General features: G+C 38.8%; 3 protein-coding genes across 3 annotated transcripts; 1 reads left to right on the top strand and 2 right to left on the bottom strand.

The window, feature by feature from the left end:
- Positions 1-172: 172 nt before the first annotated feature.
- Positions 173-3,416, top strand: LOC141840457 (J domain-containing protein spf31-like). Its single transcript, XM_074728446.1, has 9 exons — positions 173-320; positions 649-739; positions 825-885; positions 1,158-1,235; positions 1,536-1,609; positions 1,996-2,109; positions 2,207-2,314; positions 2,886-2,924; positions 3,028-3,416. The coding sequence occupies exons 1-9, from the start codon at positions 235-237 to the stop codon at positions 3,112-3,114; spliced, it is 738 nt and encodes a 245-aa protein (XP_074584547.1). The 5' UTR covers positions 173-234; the 3' UTR covers positions 3,115-3,416.
- Positions 3,417-3,747: 331 nt separating this feature from the next.
- Positions 3,748-12,179, bottom strand: LOC141838537 (oxysterol-binding protein-related protein 1C-like). Its single transcript, XM_074726043.1, has 10 exons — positions 11,679-12,179; positions 11,237-11,593; positions 8,885-8,984; positions 7,756-8,216; positions 6,754-6,909; positions 5,093-5,260; positions 4,877-5,017; positions 4,467-4,697; positions 4,269-4,382; positions 3,748-4,025 (listed from the first exon to the last, which is right to left on the bottom strand). Exons 1-10 carry the CDS (start codon positions 12,162-12,164, stop codon positions 3,855-3,857), a joined length of 2,385 nt encoding a protein of 794 aa, XP_074582144.1. The 5' UTR covers positions 12,165-12,179; the 3' UTR covers positions 3,748-3,854.
- Positions 12,180-17,620: 5,441 nt separating this feature from the next.
- Positions 17,621-19,502, bottom strand: LOC141838538 (cytochrome P450 71A1-like). The gene is made up of 2 exons (XM_074726044.1): positions 18,533-19,502; positions 17,621-18,433 (listed from the first exon to the last, which is right to left on the bottom strand). The coding sequence occupies exons 1-2, from the start codon at positions 19,445-19,447 to the stop codon at positions 17,801-17,803; spliced, it is 1,548 nt and encodes a 515-aa protein (XP_074582145.1). The 5' UTR covers positions 19,448-19,502; the 3' UTR covers positions 17,621-17,800.

Here is a 19,502-nt window from a genome sequence, read left to right as displayed (position 1 = left end):
AACAAATTCTGAAAAAAGTTTAAATATTATCCTATTTTTATTTAAAATTTTCATTTTTGATAATTTAAATGCCAAATAAAGGATCGTATAAAAGCCCAAATGAGGCCCAATGGGCCGTATGATTACGTTATAAATATTGCACGGCCCAAATAGAAGCAAAGAGATACCTCGCGTTGCAGAAGCGAAGGAGAGAGCGAAAGCGAGGAAGGTTGGTGCGGTGGTGGAGGTGTTGCGATGGCTGCCGGGACGGAGGAGGATCTTCTGCTCAAGAGTTTCATGTCTGAGGTCAGCGAAGTGGAGAGGGATAACGAGGTCACCAGGTCAGTCGCCGATCCCTTTCGCAGTTACCACACAGGACTAACATCTAGGTTTTGCCTTTTCCCACGCCTCAAGATGATTTAGCTCCCGGAGGCTGGTTAGTTTGTTCGATTGATTGTGAAGTAATTATTGTTGTTCGTGAGAGGAAAATACGTGCTTCGACCTTTTGTTTTTTTTATCTTTAATGGCTTCAATTTGGGGATGGAAAGTAGCAGCTTCTTTTGATTCGACTTTGCCGTCTCATTGAGATAGATTTGGTTTTTTGAGGCATTTTGATAATTTTGAGCGGGCATTAATCTTTCAGTCCCTGACATGTGTAATTCAATTCAGGATACTTTCATGCTTTAAGTTGAATCCCTTTGAGCATCTTAATCTGTCCTTTGATTCCTCGGTTGATGAAGTGAAGAAGCAGTATAGAAGGGTAAAGCTAGTTTCTTTGCTGTGAACTGGTTTGAGATTGGATCATTTATCCTTTTTTGTAATCCAATGTTTGTTGAGTTTTGCAGATGTCCTTGCTGGTTCACCCTGACAAGTGCAAGCATCCACAAGCAAAGGAGGCTTTTGCTGGTATTATTACATTGACATGTTTGTCTGTGTATTAATCTTTTCAGATTGTTGCATATATCTGTGGGGCTAATGGCACAGCGATACCGTCCTTAAAGTACCTTCTTTGCTAGTCCATCTTCTTTTAGGCAGGTTACTGGCACAAAAAAGGATATAATATTACATGATACATTTTGTTCATCCAAATTTTAAATCATGAAAACTTGTCTTATTTTGGCTTCACCTTGATATCTTCTTTAGTCCGGAGGTTACTGATCAATGATATTGTTGTTCAGCATTGGCAAAAGCTCAGCAGTTACTCCTTGATCCACCGGAAAGAGAATACCTTCTTAGCCAAATCGGCACTGCTAAACGTGAGCATCATAGATTTTAGACTATCTTGTAATTGTTGACTATTTTTTCTCAATTATCAACTTTATTGACCTGTCAGCTTTTGGAAAATTCTGGTAGCCCCCCCTAGTTTATATTTCATCAACAAAATTACTAAATCTCTGCATTAAAATTTTCTCGCTTTATTGGGCTCTATAAATTTATCGAAATAAAAAAATGTGAATATGATATTTTTTGCTTGATTTTTTTTAATCTTTTAATATTCAGTTTCGGTGCTTTTGTCACCAAATGAGACAATCAACTGATGATACTTCATATTGCAGAGGAACTTAAGCTAAAAAGGAAGAAAGAACTCAAGAGAGATAATGCTTCTAAAATAAAAGCAATGGTAGATGAGGTATCATTGTGCTCTTCTGTAGATTTTTTTACTTACACATGACGAATTGCTAATGATGAGAGTTCAGTTGAAGTAAACTCAAAACTTGAATTTTGAAGGATAGAAACTAATGATCCTGTACTAATGAAACTAAAATGAGAATAAATTAAGATGATATATAAATATGATTTCACATTGAAGGTCTGCGGGGTGTAAGACCTACATAGCTGGCCCTTAATAGTTGGGACTCAACTTGTTCTTATAGGAACAATGACTACTCATTCTATCTTTTTGTTGCCATTTTTTTTGTATGTTTGTGCTCACAATGAGTATGATATTTGAAAGCTTATCAGATAGTCAATATTAGGCAAATCATTGTTCAAATAAATGTCAATTTGTGTGAACAGGGGAAATCTGAGCAGCAGTATGAACAATCAGAAGAGTTCAAGCAACAGTTGAAACTTAAAGTGCGTGAAGTTTTAACTGAACAAGAATGGCGGAGGAGGAAAATGGCAATGCGGGTATATTACCCAATTTTTGTTCACTATATGTTTGCATTTGATTCTATGTTGTTACTATGAATAGTAATTACATGGAAATGTAATCATAACTGAGTAGATATCTGAAGAGGAAGGAAGATTGAAGAAAGATGAAGAAGAAACAAAGGAGATGTGGAAAAGAAAACGTGAACACGAGGAACAGTGGGAGGAAACTAGAGATCGACGAGTATGTCTTCTGTCTTCGACATTCATCTCTATTTTAGCTATCTTGTTTCTTACAACAGCTCTTAATTGTATTCCTATCGATTGTCAATGTTGAGGTATGTTACATCAGTAGCAAGGACTTGTACTAACTATTAGGTTATCAGATGCAAAGATTTCTCTAGAATTCTGTTTTCAAACTCAGATTTTTGCCCCCCTCTCATAGAAATTCAAAGTTTAAACTAAGTTGAACATAGATATTAAAAAATCTGTTCTATTTGTTACACCGTGGAAAGGAAGTTTGAAATCAAGAGTCCTGTTCTTTTCTTCACATCATTGCACTTTGGTTATGATAGTCCGAGAAACCATTTCTCATCCCACGGAAAAGTAGATACTAGAGATCAGCCGAACATTACTTATCTTCCCTTAAGTATCCTTAAGTTCCGATTTTGCATTGAGCCTTCGACTTTCATGCCATGTGATAGCTTCTTATTGCTCATTCTTTTTTTCGATTATGCATTATCAGTATTCTACAATCATATTCAACTTTAATCAAAATGGATAAATAACCTTATGAACACTTTCTCATGACACAGGTTTCCAGCTGGCGAGATTTTATGAAGACCGGAAAGAAGGTGAGCAGTGTATACGATTTCCTCGTATTTTCCCCATTACATGTATATCCTGACGAGTTTGCATACACACTCTGAGCTCAAACTTCACTTTCCGTTTCTCCAGGGCAAAAAAGGCGAGATACGACCTCCCAAACTGAAGACAGAGGATCCAAACAAGTCTTACGTGCAAAGGCCTGTAAAACGAAGTTGAGAATCATGCCAAAATGATATCTGATTCTGTCTGGAGTAAGTCTGCCATGTTGGATTCAGTTATCAGTATGATTTACTCGCCATTTAGTTTAACATTCATTAGAGTTGTACACCAGAGTTGCAAAACAAATTGGTAATTCTTCCTTATCCCAGTTGCCAGTTTCTCTGTGGGTCTCGTTGGATGATTAAATCATTTTCAGGTTATATACTCACTACTGGATGCTAAATGCTGCAAATAACTTGTAATTAAATAGGTTTACAGTACATGTTTACAGGCTGCAAGCAGATTCATGTCGTTGAGGAAAGTTGATGTATTTGTTAGTTTACAGTTATTCACAAAACAATGACCAAACTTCTGGTTTACATTGACAATATTCTTTTGTTGATCGATTAAACCTGGTTTAATCCATTGGGTAGGTAATTTGATCAATTTGCCAAGCAATTGAATTGAGTTGATCTGATCAACCAACATGGCGTTGTTGAGTCAGGCCAACTGAGTTGATTGGGGTAACTATGTTTGATCATTTGGGTTGATCAAATTTACTTCATCTGAAAGTGATTTATCTTCGATTTGAAAATGTAATGCGATGAGGCAATGTTCTTTCCATTGCTCCAAAAACGGAATAGGAGACATCTTCCAATCTATAATTTACAAGGCATTTAAGTTGCTCGAAATAGCGAGCATCTGACTTGGTATGGTAATCACTAAACACAAAAACGAAGAGTCACAGTTCAAACAAATTACTCAACCACCATTTGGTTGCTGGAGTTTTGGCCAAAGATATCAAGGCAACCTTGCCAGTTTCTTTGTTCCCTGCTCTCCCAGTACCCGCCGAGGTAGCGATATGCATCGTTTGCTTTATCCTTAGCAAACCACCGTGGTTTCCAACCGGTTTCTTGCATCTTTCTTGCCTGCATTTCATGGCAATGCGGCCGATACAATGTTGTAAGTTACATATGGAAAGTAGTGAAACAGATGATAAATCATTAGGTTTTAGAAGAAACCAAAACAAAAGGCATAGCACCACCTGAGGCCTAATGCACAAATGCATCTAAAATGCTCTATTGGTGATTGTTGTAAGCATTAAGATCAATCTCATACAGTTTGAATGATATAACTAGTTGTTTGCCAATTGAAGGTTAAGTTAATTGTACCTGTCTTTGTCTTTCTTCCAATCTCAACTTCTCTGCATTTGCCATTTCATACTCTCCATTCTCCAGGCACCTCTGATCAGGTCTGAGCCTTGAATCTGTAGGCGGCAACTTTTCCTGCTTAAAATGAGGATCAAAAGAAAGTTGATGCCATTAGTAAAGTTACAAGAGAGCCAGATCTGAGACAACAGCAGTTCTTACCTTTAAGCCAGGCATTAGTTCATTCAGTGTGATCGCAAAGCGTGTTAGGTTATAGCGGCCGGCATGCTTGGGTGGTTTATTTCGTTTCCACAATAATCGGGCTTCAGGAATAGCTTCAGATCCTTTGCCTTTCACAGAGCCATTTCCCATTATGTAATGCATGCTCTCATCCCATTTTCCAATTAGAGTAGCTATGGTTTTTCCACTCCGATCCTGGACTACACCTTGCACCTAGAAAAGGTTAAAGTTGATTCTGTGTTTTCGGAATGTATGGAGATTATAAACTTAAGTCCTAAAAATAGTAAACGACTAGAGCAAGTAGAACCAAGCCATCAGACAGCTCGTTGTGTCAATGAAAATGAAGAATTTTATTATCACTACAAGAAAGGGAAGCAAGAAGAGCAAAGCACCTGATGGGGGTTGCGATCAATTATTGATTGCTCCTTGAACTTTAGCTTACATGAATATTCACCATTTCCTTGGATTCGCATGGTCCCGTAGTGATCGCAGTACAGTTTTCCCAATATTAGATTGTAGATTGAAGTTGTCACCTAAGATACATAATGAATTTGTGAAACAAAGAATGCAGCAAATGGCTCGGATAGTATCTCATATTTAACCTGTACCTTGTTCCATTGAAAAAATTCACCATCATCAAACCCGAGATTAAGAAGACCAACAGGATCGAGCTGAATGGAACGCCCCCAGAACTTGCTTTTCAAATTGGTATCTCCCCATAACCTCCATCCATTACCTTCACAGTGACATGCAAGAATTGCAGGGTGATGACTGACCTGAATATGCATATAATTGGGCGAGGACTAATTCAATACTTTGCATAAAATAAACCGTATACCATTTTCTAGATTCGAGGAAAATGAGGAGAATAGATAGTAAAGTTGAACGGAGAAAATTTTAGAAATGAAAGAGATTATTGAAAAAGGCTAGATAGAGTGAAACCAAGTTCAGAAATAGTCAGGAAGAACAGCTAGTGGTATCAGTCGGTAACCAGACCTATGCAGGATAGAACTTATCGGATTATTAAAAGATAACTCATTGGAAGCCAAACTAGCCAAACATTAATAGAAGTGTACATTCCTAAAAGGAATTTTAGACCAGCCCAACTAGAAGTAGTGGGAATTTTTTTTTTCAAAACATAGTCGAAACTGGCCTTCAATAGCCCTTTATATCTTCACAGATTGCACTCCATTATGAATTGATTTAAACAAAATCTTCACATATATAATAAATGATTCTTGCTTCTTGAGAAATCTCTACTGGTTTATGTGTTTTTATAGTACTAGTGAGAAAAATACAAAAAGATACATAATGCACGGTCACTTGCATAATCTATGATCAGCATTGGATAGGTACAAATTTACAGGATTATATAAGTGTTAGCCGTTAGGCGCATAAATGATCACAGTGGAAAAACATTACAAAGTGTCAATAGGCATTAAATGTTTGACAAAGGCCTTTTCTGTGATACCAATAGCCCATTTGTACAAAGAAAATGATTTTTCATGAGGTTTTCCCCTCTGATACCCAGGCTCCGTCTACCCCAACTTGTGTTAGACATTGGCAAACTCATTGACCGCTTGTTAACCTTTGTAGGAAACTGGGCCTAGAAAATGAGACTTTTGACACTTTAGATCCATACTCGTGTTGAATACATGTATCTGAGTTTCACTAGCATAGGTCTCTTCTATGGAGTTCAAGCATGAATAACATTACCTCTAGTTGAAACGTCCATTATATTTATATATACACATAACCATGTTATATCATATTTATAAGAAAATGAATTGTTAGATTTCATCCTATTACATGTGACATTCACCAAGCTAGGCAATCCACTGGGTAACCAATATTATTGGGTCCAACATCCTTGAAACAAAGTTGCTCTTCTATTATAGACTGCGCTTGTGCAAGAGCAATCCCTATTAAAATGTAATGTGTCATGAATACAAGAGTATTGACTGCAGCTGGGAAAATCCTTTTTTCTAATAGAATACCTAAACATCTATTTTGTGCACCAGAATATCCATGGAGTACATAATGGAAGCAATGACGAAGTTTGGTATGCTCAGCCTAATTCCAAACAGTAGAACTGGTTTGGCAATCGAATAAGCAAGAAGATCACAAATAATCTGTAGAGAATTCTAAAAGATGTCCTTCCTAATTGCAGAAGTTGAAAGAATAGGTCCCATTAAATATATCAAAAGCCAAAAGGTAAGTTATGTACAAATATTAAATTGATGTAAGTTGGAAAGGAAAAATGGATCACCTTTTCTGAGAAAAAACGAAGGCCTTTTTCAGGGAACTCAGCCTCATATGTCTCACCTAAAAGTGGATTAAAAGGTTTGCAACTTCTGCCATCTGTTGATGCATATCCAGAGACAGCAAATGCGGCAACATTTAGGGTCCTCATAAGGCCATCCCCCTAGTGTTACGATATTAAGCATATTTTAGAAAGCACTCATGGAAATGAAAACTAAGAAAGGAGGCAATGCTGCCTCCCAGATGGCATTTTGGTCTTTCATTAAGGGTTTGATCAAAAAGCAATAAATGTATGCTTATCTCCACAGATAAAAAATTGCTTTGTTGAGTGTAATCAACATTCTACGAAAATTATTTATAATGGAGCCACGCTGCTTTAACGCTTTAATACCCTCAAATGCGTTCAGTATTCTCCTATAAATAGTTCATAAACCTAAAAAGTGAAACTGCAATTCACAAACCTGAAACCTATCTATAAATGTATATCATAAATGAAATCCTCCATAACAAATTATATTTAACAGATTGTGGATAATACGGGTAAGAAATTTCATCAGCAATTGATAACAGGACAACAGAATGTTGGGCATGTAAATACACTAGTCTGGGTAAAATATACTGCATATAAACCATGTAGCAAATATTCATTAGCACTAAAGAATCACTCAAAAATTTGACTACAGAAGCAACTCTGAGTGAGTGTGCAACATATAATCCCTAAAAGGAATTAGAATGGAAACAAAACCCTCTTGAGTGAGTTGTTTTTACTATTAAGAATAATGAAATAATCTAGGTCCCACTCAACTTCATTAGCAAAGAGAATTTATATTGTGTGGCCTGATGTAAAAATAAAATATTCTGACAATATTCAAAGATTGAAAATGCCAGAATTCATAGACTGAGTTTTGAAGTAAATTTTTCATACAGTAATTAACTTATTAACTACAATAACTAACAAATCACAGGATCTCAAGAGATATCTAAATGGCTCGAGATTACACTAGCCTACCTTTTTACCAAATTCATATGCTCGGTCAACAAGATAGGAGTACTCAAAATCTTCACAGCACTTTTGAAGAGATGACAGTGGCTCGTTAAAATAAACTGGCAGACAAACTTTTGTGAGATCCTTTCCAATGTTGTCCTTGATTATTGACCAGAGGCTCACTCCCTTTTCCTTCTCCACTGGATCAGGTAACTTTTGGCGCCTCCTAACATAGATGTACTTGGTTCCCATAGACATCATAGAGGAGTCAGTAGTACTATCAAGAGAACTAACACTATATCTGTTTTCATCATCAGACTGTATCTGAGATCTTGGAAAATCAGAACCACAGCTGAGAGAAGTTGATGAGAGGAAATCTTTTGAATCAAAAAATGTAATATCTTCTTGATCAGTCTTCCCATTAACAGTATCATGCCTTTCATTGTCATCAGATTCACTAGGAGTTCCCTCTGGTGAAAAATTACCTGGAACAAAACAGATTAAAAAGCAAATACTGAGAGTTACATTGCTTAACCACTTTAAAATTTGTTCAAGCATTAACAATTACATTTTATGGTAAAAATTAAAATTTGTTACAAATCAAAGCTGCATTAATATTTTCGAATTTAATGGTTGATACAAAAGAAAGGAATAGTCTACTGTTAACAAATCTGTAAACTGACAACTAATTATTGCCCTAATACATAAATATGTGCTTTTGAATTGCATATGATTTGTACACACACAAAAAAAAAATGTTCTAAGTTTTTACCTTCATAAATAAGCAACATGACCTAAATCCTAACAAATACATCAACCAGCCAGTTAAACAGCTCAAAAGAAGCTTAACAAGAGCAGAATTGTTTCTTCTATCCAATCTTGCTTGGGAAATAAACATATATCAAGATGATAACCTTATGCCACATATTAAGTACATGGATATTAATCAACTCCAAAGGCTAATCTATTCTATCAACTTCAGAATGGCATTTTTCATATACCTTTTACTTAAGAAACTTAAGTATAAGCTCTTACTGAAACAAACTTCACAATTATTAGCACCAACTGTGAATTTTTATGTCAACTGTGTAGATCATCAAAGAAAAGAAAGTTATTTGACTTTCTTAATAAATCTTCTTTTAATGCAGCATACCATTAAATTGCTCGTGCACTGGAATAGAAGAGGATGAAAACTCTATAGATTCTTTGTGTCCATCATCAATAAGGGTATTCTCCAAATCAGCCTTTTCTGTCTGCATAGTCAAAAAATGCAAGTATTTGATTAAACATGTGGAACAAATAAGAAGTATATCGGTGAGAACAGAACATATAAAACAAACTTTTCTTGTTCCTCATAGGTAATATTTAATAGCAAGTTTTTTTATAAAAAAGACATAAATATAGTGCATAGTTTTTAGAAATTAGAATCATGCTATTTATAATTCATATGGTATGATATGATGTAATCCATATGTCAAGCATATATAAATTAGAATTGTTGAAGAATCATGACAATTGAAAGCAATTCACTATGATTCACATTTTATGATTTTGAAAAAAAAAAAGAAGTGAGAAATTAGATTCTATTAGCATAAACTCTAGATCCTCTGACTGATTTTTTTTAAGTTCAAATTTGATGCAAGTTTGCGGTGATATTTATCTTCCAATCTTTGACTTTAGCACCATAGAAATGTCTTTGGTTTTTCCAATGTAATTAGGTATATAGTATGTTAGTAAGTAATAAATCAGTTTGCAAATGAAATGACACAGATAGGATTACAACTCTAGATGAAATAAAATCAACAAGACTTTGATTGTGATGAAGGGGAAATATATGAATATATGAACCCATATATTTTGTTATGGATCACCATCATATATTTGAGGATGTAAAATAGATGAAACAATTGTTTGAAAATAAATTTTGTTTCTTGTATGAAAATCAACTAGATGTTATTTACTAAATAAGAGAATTAATGGAAAAATATTGAGGAAAAAAAACAATTTGCATATTATTTTTATTGATTTAGAACTTAGGATAGAACCATAGAAAACTAATGTCGTGGATTTTAGTGTCAAAAGGAATGTTGGTATCAAATTTTTTTTCCCATTTAATTTTCTCATCATAATTTATTTGAACTTTAGACAACCAATAAACCAAGTTTTTATTAGGATGATCTGACAAGTGTCATGATTTGTTTGGGTTAATAGGAAAGTTGAAATGTTTTTGCAGATGTATGTCTCCTTTTTCCTCTCTCCAGAAAACTCATTCCCATCTCTTGAAGTCTCCACCCCTCTTCTCTCCTCTCGCTCGTGATCCACAGTTGCTGACCTTGACATGCACACGGAGTGCCAATCAATCAAGAACCCTTCCATGGGTGCAGAAATGCTAAAATGAATATGTAGAATTACTAGAAATACTAACACAAAATTAATAATAATTAAAGAGTACTCTAAATGATAAGATTACACAAAATAGATTTAGATATACAAACATGCTCAAAGACAACCAATAGAAGTTATAGTTGAAGACTTGCATTTATTAAAGTGGAAGGTGTAAGGAGGAGAGGGAGATAAAAGAAAGCTTTAGTTGACATTAAAATATAATTTATTTACTTAATATCACCTTGCATGAAGCTCACTAGAGGAATAAGATTCACACAGGCAACTCTAACAGGGGCAAGTATGGCTTGATTATAGATTATTATTTGATGAGCCTTACATAACAATGGAGAGATAGAATTCGTGTAGCTGACCATAAATACTTGGAACACAATTTGTGAACTTAGGTATGTTGTCATCTTTTTTTTTATTTCATTCCTCCTTCCACTTCGCCACTAGCACCATAGGTCGGAACATCCACATGGTATGGATACCATATCGCATTCAAGTTAAAGATCGAAACTCTAGCACAACTTGAGATTTTAATCCTTGGCATTGAGCATATGTTTCCTAGCTGAACAATTCAGGTATTTTGAATTTACAACACTACATTTCTGTCTGATTAAATCATTTCTAAAAAAATTATTTCTCATCAGTTTATAGTTTCTATTTATAAAGCCTCTGATTGATTGTACTGAGCTCCTTTTGCAATGGCATCAAAGATGAATTGTAATCAAACTACCAGGCCACTAAAATAAGAAGAAGATGGACGATTAGGAGTTCAACTACTTCTGGGACTGATATTACCATAAGTTAAATAATGCTTGGATTTGGAGCTTTGCACCTAGTAAATTACCAGTTGTAATCAAACAGCCAAAGTTCAAAATGTTCGGTACTAAAAGTGCACCAGGATTGGGTTGTATTCAAATGTTTTGCCGGCTTTATGTTTGTTCAAATTGCATTTCAAGTCCAAGAGAAACAGGCAATGGATAAGGACTTTGTCAAAGAGTTCATCAATCAGGAGGCTAGCATTCCATATATAACTTATAAGCTCCTGATTACAGAAATGGATTTTTGTTGAGAGAAAAAATGCAACGCATGTTGCAAAAGGATTATCTTTTACCTCTAATTGGCGAATGGTATCAAGGAGAAGAGTTTGCTTCTGCTTAAACAAAAGAAGCTGATTCTGCAAGGAAGCAAACTCGCTCCGCATAATCTGCTCGCTGTCTTGTATTGCGGATTCTCTCAATCCCTCCTGCTGAAGTCTCTGCCTCAGCTTTTCTGTGGAGACGACCACCATATCAGTCGGCGCCATAAGCTCCCTATTCAATACCCTGGGGAACATGCTCTTCACTGCTCGCAGCACTTCCATCCATGCCTCACGTTCCTCTCTCGTGGCCGCCCTCAAGTGTAGCCTTTTTGTCCCCGTGAAGATCGAGAATCTCTTCTTGTCGGATCCACTCTCCTTAATCGAGGAAACCTAAAGCAACAACGAGAGAAGGATGAAATGGCGCAATGATACAGCTTGGGCGGAAACGGGAGGAGAAAGGGCGAGTGATTCTTGCCTTGAGATGGACTTCGCCGACGGGCTTGCAGGGGAGATGTGAGCGGCCATTCTTTGGGTGTAAGATCCGACGAGTGGATTCACCTCCAATGACCTTGTACGCCACCTTAGCATCAGGAGCAAGCTCGATGCGGTCGGGACCGTGAATCTTGTAGTAGGACAGGACGTCGTCCTGTAGGACGAACCACCGCGGGCGCCAGCCGCAGCCGTAGTTAACCCACTTATGAAGGACGCCGGAGACGCCGTTTCCAACGATGTCATTGAGTCTGACGTCGCCGTGGAGGCGTCCATCGCGGGGGAAGAGGCGGGACGGGGAGGAGGGCTCCGACTGACAGTAGCGGCGGCGTCGACTGGGACGTCCGCGGTCGCCGACCGAGAGCGAGGCCCAGAGGGAGGCGGAGCGGTAGGGGTGGTCGCGGCGGACGGCGACGGAGGAGGAGGAGGAGGAGGAGAACGAGGGCGGAGGAGCCATGGAGGCCCGTCGCATGCGAGGCGACGGTTTTGGCGGATGAAAGGGAGGATCGGTTTCCGGATCCGCTGCGGCGCTCGGTTCACGGAAGAGCAGCGAGAGTGCGCCTAGCCACTGAAGAACTGAACCCGAAGCCTGGCTCCATCGGGCCCCTCCCAACTGTACACCCAGACCCACAACTCCACCTATCGGATCATTGGTTTTGATAAGGTGGAGGGTCCCACAAGAGGACCAATTTAAAAGAAGGTGAACTGCGACACCCTGGAAGCATTTTTCTCCACGCTCTATGCGGCCGTACCCGGTAAGCGCGCTCGCAGGGGACATACCTCGGCAGCACGAATCTCGAGGTCAAAATCGACCGCTGGGAACAAAGTTCCCGACCGGACGTGGCGTGTCGTACGGTTAATCCAGATTTATGGCATTCTTTTAATTATACAATTAAAAAATATTTTTTAAAATTAAATATGAGGCAAAAGGTTTCTGATCATTTTTATTTTTCCCTCAGTTCTTCATAATTGTAAAGGACTTTGGTCAAAAAGGCACTAAAATGTGACAGAGGAAGGATACGAAGCAGATGGGCATTTAATATTTTAATTTCATGCGTGCAATTTTCCTCAAAGTACACTAATTTATTAATTGACTCTAAATAATTGAGATAAATTAAACACTATTTCACACCATAAATGCTGACACGACCAATTCTTTCCAATTATTAAGACTCACACTCAAAAAAACAGGATCATTTTTAAAAAAACACTTCGGCATTTAACAACTTTTCCAAACCGCCCTGAGATCGAATAACAGTTTGCATTTTAGTCAGCTGGCAATGGCTTATTGAGAAAATGGTGAAGTTAAGGGGAAGAAATGAAAAAGATTCAAATGCCATTGGATGTTGACACGTGAGTGAGGGGCGTTGGTTTCGGCGGGCGATGAGCGTCGGCTTGTCGTCGGGGGCTCCTAGCGGAGCAGACAGCACGTGCGCCGGCCCCGCAGTGCGCGTGGCGCCCGGGATTCACACGTGGGCGAGTCGGGTTGCGGCTTCGGCGCGGCCCTCGTGCCGCACGTGGAACGCCCCTCTCACGTTTTCCTCTTGTCCACGTGTCGCGTGCTGGCGCGTCAAGGTGGGGCTTCCTGCCTATCGGTACCCTGTAGGCGATCCCACCGGAGACAATGAAGAATCACTGAAAATTAATGCAATTAATTTTTATCTTTAAATTCGTGATTATATTTTCATCCATAATTTACGGTCGAATTTTAAAATTAATAAATAATTTTAAAATTGAGACATTAGCCTAAAATTTAGGGTCGAGTTTTGTATGCATTAATAAGGACATTTTGTGCTTGACAAAGAGATATTGACGCCAGTTCGTTGATAGGATGCTTGACCTAATCTAACCACATGCAAGGTTTTAACTTTATGGCTTAAATTATTGTGTTAATTACCACTTAATTATCCGGTTCGACTAAACCACTTAACCTAATGAATGCACTTGGTTCGTCTAGCTCGATGTACATGACCACCTTATTCGTATATACAAAACATATAAATGGAAAGCAGGGGAAGAAGCGGCGTCGTCGTTGTCGCTGCGATCGCCCAAAGAGAGCAAGATGTCGACCAGATCCATGTCATTGGTGTCGATTTTGGCGGTGAGCTTCCTCCGGCGATGCTCATCTATGACCTTCTCTAGCAGAGCGTCGATCTCCAGCCCGATTTCCTCGCTCTGCCGTTCAGGCCACTCTGCCAATCGATCCAGGCCAGCCAGGGGATGTGGTCGCGCACCGGGAACAGGCCCATGAGCTCCATGAACTCCCCGAAGAGATAATACGTACGCCGAATGAAAAGTGTGAGATAATAATCTAATAATATCATAAGCATCTATTTTTTTTTATTTTAAATCTTTTTATATTTAATATTATAATCCAACTCTTAAATTTTAAAAAAATCTTAAATAATTTAATTATAAATAATAATAATAAATATTATTATTTATATTTTGGACATTTGAAATTTTCTGTTATAGACAGCATATTAGATTTATATATATATATATATATATATATATATAGTTTTTTTATAAAATCTTTATTTATATATTATATTATATATAATATATTTTATATATTATTTGTATTTTATATAAATGTATGTATAATATTATTTAAATTTATATAGAATTTTTTTATATAAATATTAATTGATAAATAAAATCTATGTCTATGCTTTATTCTATTTTATTGCTCTAATTTTGAATTTGTCCTTCTTCATTGTTTTTTGCTCTATTAGACGAACGAGGGCTTTACAATTATCCACCTCAACACTCAATTATCCACCTCAACACTTGATATGGAAGTGTATGATATCCTTACCTTTTTACCAGAGTGATGACTAATTAATTGTGATTTATATTTCATATACTCTTCGAGAACCTTTTATACATACATATACTCAAAGCTTTTGTTATTGTTATTGACTTTTCACATATTCAATGCATTCTCTAATATATTCTTATCACTTCAATCACTTTATCGATGAGTATAAAAATTATTATAGTTTATACAAATTTCATTTGTCATTGGTGCGAATTTATAATAATGTGATTTTAGTTATTTTTAAATTCTCGATATAATTATAGTGGACCAATGTTTGTTATAGTAATTCGTGATATATTTCAAAAAATCTTGATCTTTTTGGTCATTACTAATGAATGCATCTATGTTGATAGCGGCCTATGATTTTGTAAAGGCCACACCTTCATTGGTAGACCGAACTATTTATTTGAAATCATCTATCTCCCGGTTTATATTCGTGCTCTATGTGTGATGAGTGCGATGGTCATTGAATTTCTAGAATGGAAGATGGTGTTATGGGTTATTTGTCGGATAGATTCATCTACACTTGCCCATCTTAATTCGTCATGAAGATATAACTGATGGTTAAGGAGAAGAAAATAGGTACAATCAAGATGACATCCCAAATTAGCTCTCAAAAACAAATCAATCTTAATGGATACATACTAAATGGAGCTGAGGCAGTGCTACTTGGATCTATCAATTTTTTTAAAAAAATTTAAAAATTTAGAGAATATTATTTAACATGTGAAATATTTTAAAATTTTTGGAGCGTATTGTCGTGTGTGTGAGAGGAAAATATTAGACATTTAGATGAATGCAATTATTTATTTTTTTCACATTTGAATAATTTAAAAGGTTTATAAAATAATTTTAAAATTTTTATTCATCAAATGAAAGTGACATTAAGATGATTAAAAATTAAATATTAAAAATATATTTTAAAAAAATCGTCGAACGACTAATTATGTCTTGTTGAACAACGATTTATTTTTCTATTTTATTAATTTTAGTTGTTAAATAAAAATAATAATTATACTTATAAAATTATTATTTTTAAATAATAATAATAATAATAAACATATCTTCTTATAATTAACGTCTCTCTGGAAGTTTCTTCTTGTTATTAGGGAGCTCTTTTATTTGTGACATCATCATAATAAATAGGAGTTCATGCTAAGCTTGTCTGCAATTTCTGACCAATCAAAATCCACGAGATCATGTGATGGACATGTCATTGATCGGATGCTTGACCTAATCTAATAGTTACCCTATCTGTCTGGACAGTTCATTGATTGGATTCATTTAGTAAATATGATTTGAGATTTGATGATGAAGTTTGATGCTGGTGAATAATAACTAGCATTTTGAAATCAATTCAGCAAAGAGAGGGCTTTTGCCTCTTAGGTATAGCTGAGTTGGTTACGACGCAGCAGAGTTGTAAAAGAGGATAAGAGTTCGAATTCTAACGAAGTCAGGCAATACCCTCCTGTGTCGTGATCAACTACAGTTTCTCGATTTATCTCCTCACATATGGTCGTGGAGCCGACCCGATCCTCTTAAGATAAGTGGTTGCTGGAGTTGGAGACTTGAATGCAAGAGGTATATAACCAGGAAGAGAATTAGAGGACCAGCACCTTGAGCATCCCGTGCACCTGGTTGCACCTCACGTCAGATCCATTTCATTTGAGGCAGAGCTCTGAAGAGCCGACTAGTTGGTTGGTGACGAATTGGAACTCCGCTCCGCCCTGCTATGTCCGATTTCATATGATTGGTCAGGTTCAAGTTCAGTTCTAGTGAAGAGTAATCCCTAATGGGTAAGAAATTTTTGTACGGTTTGCGTTATTATAGTATGGAGGCCGAGAGGCTGAAGGGGGAAATGCGTCTGAGGGGCAATGATTGCTAAGAGGCCTTAGCTAGGCCTGGGCTCGCGCCTAAATTTGAGTAGCTACTTCGGTAGCCATCGCCGAAGCAACCGAACGACCGAGTCAACCGCAGACTGAATCCAGAACAACAAGCATTCACTCAACATCTTAATCTGCAGTCGGAATAGGCATGATTGAATTAGTTTTTGTGGATAGATTTATTGTGATGGACAAAAATCGAAATAAAGTCGAAGTCGTTTTACCTCATCATAGATTGTCATGGAACAACGACCTTCTTACTTTCTCTTGCTCCTCCTCGCGCCTTTGTTTTACCTTTTCTTTTTCCTTCCCTTCCTTTGCTATCTTTGCATAGCAACAGCGGTCGTCGTCGGAGTCCGCCAGCCGGAGCTAGTCTTGCCAACAGCATGCTCTCCGATCACCTTTCTTCCAGCAACCATCACTCCTTTCATTTCCTCTTGTGTTTTCAACAACAGCAGTTCTTCTCTTCCATTTAAAACCACAGTAGCCACACCTTACTGCCCTTTTACAGCCGTTGGCACCCTTCCAAAATATGGAATCCATCCGCAACACAAATCGTTCCATAAATTTGCTCTGGAATATTCTTTTCTGTGGAATCTTCTCCCTATAGGATGTGTTCGATGAACAACCAACTGTCTTCTATATTAACGAAGAGCTTGAAAAGTTTAAGGGAGAAACAGAGTTAGAATATAGGATAGGAGTGTCCTGACTGACTCAATCACTCCAATGCTAAATCAAATCTTTGATAGAGAAATGTAGGAAGAGAACAATAAAAACTAGTCTTTGAATGGATAATTGATGAATATATATTCGATTAGTTAGCCTATCTTTATCTCAACAGCAAACTCTTTTTATAACATCAGAAATAATTAATACCCTTTAGCTTTCTTAATGGGTCGCCCTATTGCAATAAGGTAAACGTTACATCATCATATATTCGACTTAAATCATCAATGTTTTAACATATCCTCGATTAACCTATTACAATAAGGTAAACATTACATTGTTATATCTTTGGGGCTTTGTTGTTCCATGTGTTATGATAATTCATGTGCGATCCCGTGTGTTTATGATCAATTGAGGGATTTGAGCGAGAGTTTGACATATCAAGTAGAGAGACATCGGATCAGTGAAATTGAGTCAGCTGGGAAAGAGTGTCAATTCGGTGGGACTAAGATGAGAAGAGTAAGAGTGTTGATTCGCCAGGGCTGATCCGATTGGAATATTGATCTTTATTGAAAGACTTAACAGGAGAGGTCGACGACTCTACTAGTTGAGTCGATTCGACAATTGATGCTAATCTTATTCAACATAGAAAAATAAGATGATAAGCATAAATTTATTTGAGTACACCATATTCAACATTGCATGCACATCATAATTATTATTATATTATTATGCTTAAGCTTTGAAGGGCCTTCCTTGTAGAATGATGCACGATTTCTTTAGCACGGCGAGCCCATGCACCTCGTCCGTGTCCATGTCCTCGGAGCTCATCCCGTCGGGCATCTCCCAGTCGAAATAGTACAGCAAGCTCGCGAGGGCAACCTCCACGGCGACCGTGCCGAATCCGACGCCTGGGCAGCCTCTCCGCCCTGCTCCGAACGGCAGGTACGTGAAGTCGCTCCTCTTGAAGTCGAGTGCGCCAGCATCATCACCGGAATCTCCTAGGAACCTCTCCGGCAGGAACTCCTCAGCCTTGTCCCACAAAGTAGGATCTCTTGCGATCGCCCAGACATTGACGGCCACCCTCGTGCCCTTGGGGACGTGGTAGCCCTGGAGCTCGGTGGTCTTCATGGATTCTCGAGGGAGCAACAGAGGACCTGGTGGGTGCAAACGGAGTGTCTCCTTGAGCACCGCCTTCAATCGATCCATCCCTTCTAAGGCCTCTTCTTTTATTTCTTCTCCTCTGGGTCCGACGACTCGCCGGATCTCTTCTTGCACTTTTGCCATTTCTTTGGGGTGCCGGATTAGCTCCACCATTACCCATTCCAGCGTTGCTCTCATCGTGTCAGTTCCTGCAACAACCATGTCCTGCAAATCCATATCTTCTTGTAAATTCAATTTATATAAAATATATAAAAATTAATTTTTATTTTAATTTGTTCGAAAAGAGAGACAGAGAGAGTTTACCATAATGATGCCTTTGATGTTGTCCATGGTGAGCGAAATGTTAGTGGAGGATGAAGCGGCGTCGTCGTCGTCGCTATCGCCCAAAGAGAGCAAGATGTCGACCAGATCCATGTCGTCAGGGTCGATTTTGGCGGTGAGCTTCCTCCGGTGATGCTCAGCTATGACTTTCTCGAGCAGAGCGTCGAGCTCCAGCCCGATCTTCCTAGCTCTGCCGTCCAGGCCACTCAGCCAATCGATCCAGGCCAGCCAGGGGATGTAGTCGCGCACCGGGAACTGACCCATGAGCTCCGTTAAGTCCCCGAAGAGAGCCCGGAGCTGGCTGCCGCTGCCCTTCGCGTCGGCGTACGTCCGGCCGAGCGCCGCCTTGCAGATGAGGTCGCTCGAGAAGTCGATGATCAGCTCGCTCAAGTTCACCGGGCCGGAGGCGGCGCGGATCCTGGCGACGAGGGCGGCGGCCTCCTCCTCCCGGACCTTGCGGAAGGAGTGCACCTGCTTCTGGCTGAGGAGGTGGAGGACGCAGATGCGCCGCATTTGGCGCCACGGTTCGCCGTACTTGCCGAAGGCCATGTCCTGCGAGCGGTAGAAGAGTCGGTCGGCGAGGCTCGAGTCCGGGCGGCTCGCGAAGGCGAGGTCGCGGGTCTTCAAGACCTCTTGGGCGGCCGCCGGCGAGGAGACGACGACGGTGTGGACGCGGCCCAAGCGGAGGACCATGACGGGGCCATGCTTCTCGGCGAGAGCTCGCAGGGAGCGGTGCGGGAGGGAGCCGAGCTGGTGGAGGTTCCCAAAGACAGGGAGACCAGGCACCGCAGGGGGATGGGCGCCGACCGGTGATTTCTTGGATCGTGTCCACCAGATGCAGAACACGAAGAAGAGAAACCACGAAGCAACGACCACAAGAGAAGATTGATAAAACATGCCGCCGCCTGCCGGCTGCCGCCTCCGGCGATAGATCGCCGGATTATTCCAATCA

This window comes from Curcuma longa, chromosome 11 (assembly GCF_044706935.1).
Source record: "Curcuma longa cultivar G26 ecotype Majalengka, Jawa Barat chromosome 11, ITB_CL_G26_1.1, whole genome shotgun sequence".
In the NCBI taxonomy this organism is placed as follows: domain Eukaryota; kingdom Viridiplantae; phylum Streptophyta; class Magnoliopsida; order Zingiberales; family Zingiberaceae; genus Curcuma; species Curcuma longa.
This window is presented reverse-complemented; position numbering and strand designations above follow the sequence as displayed.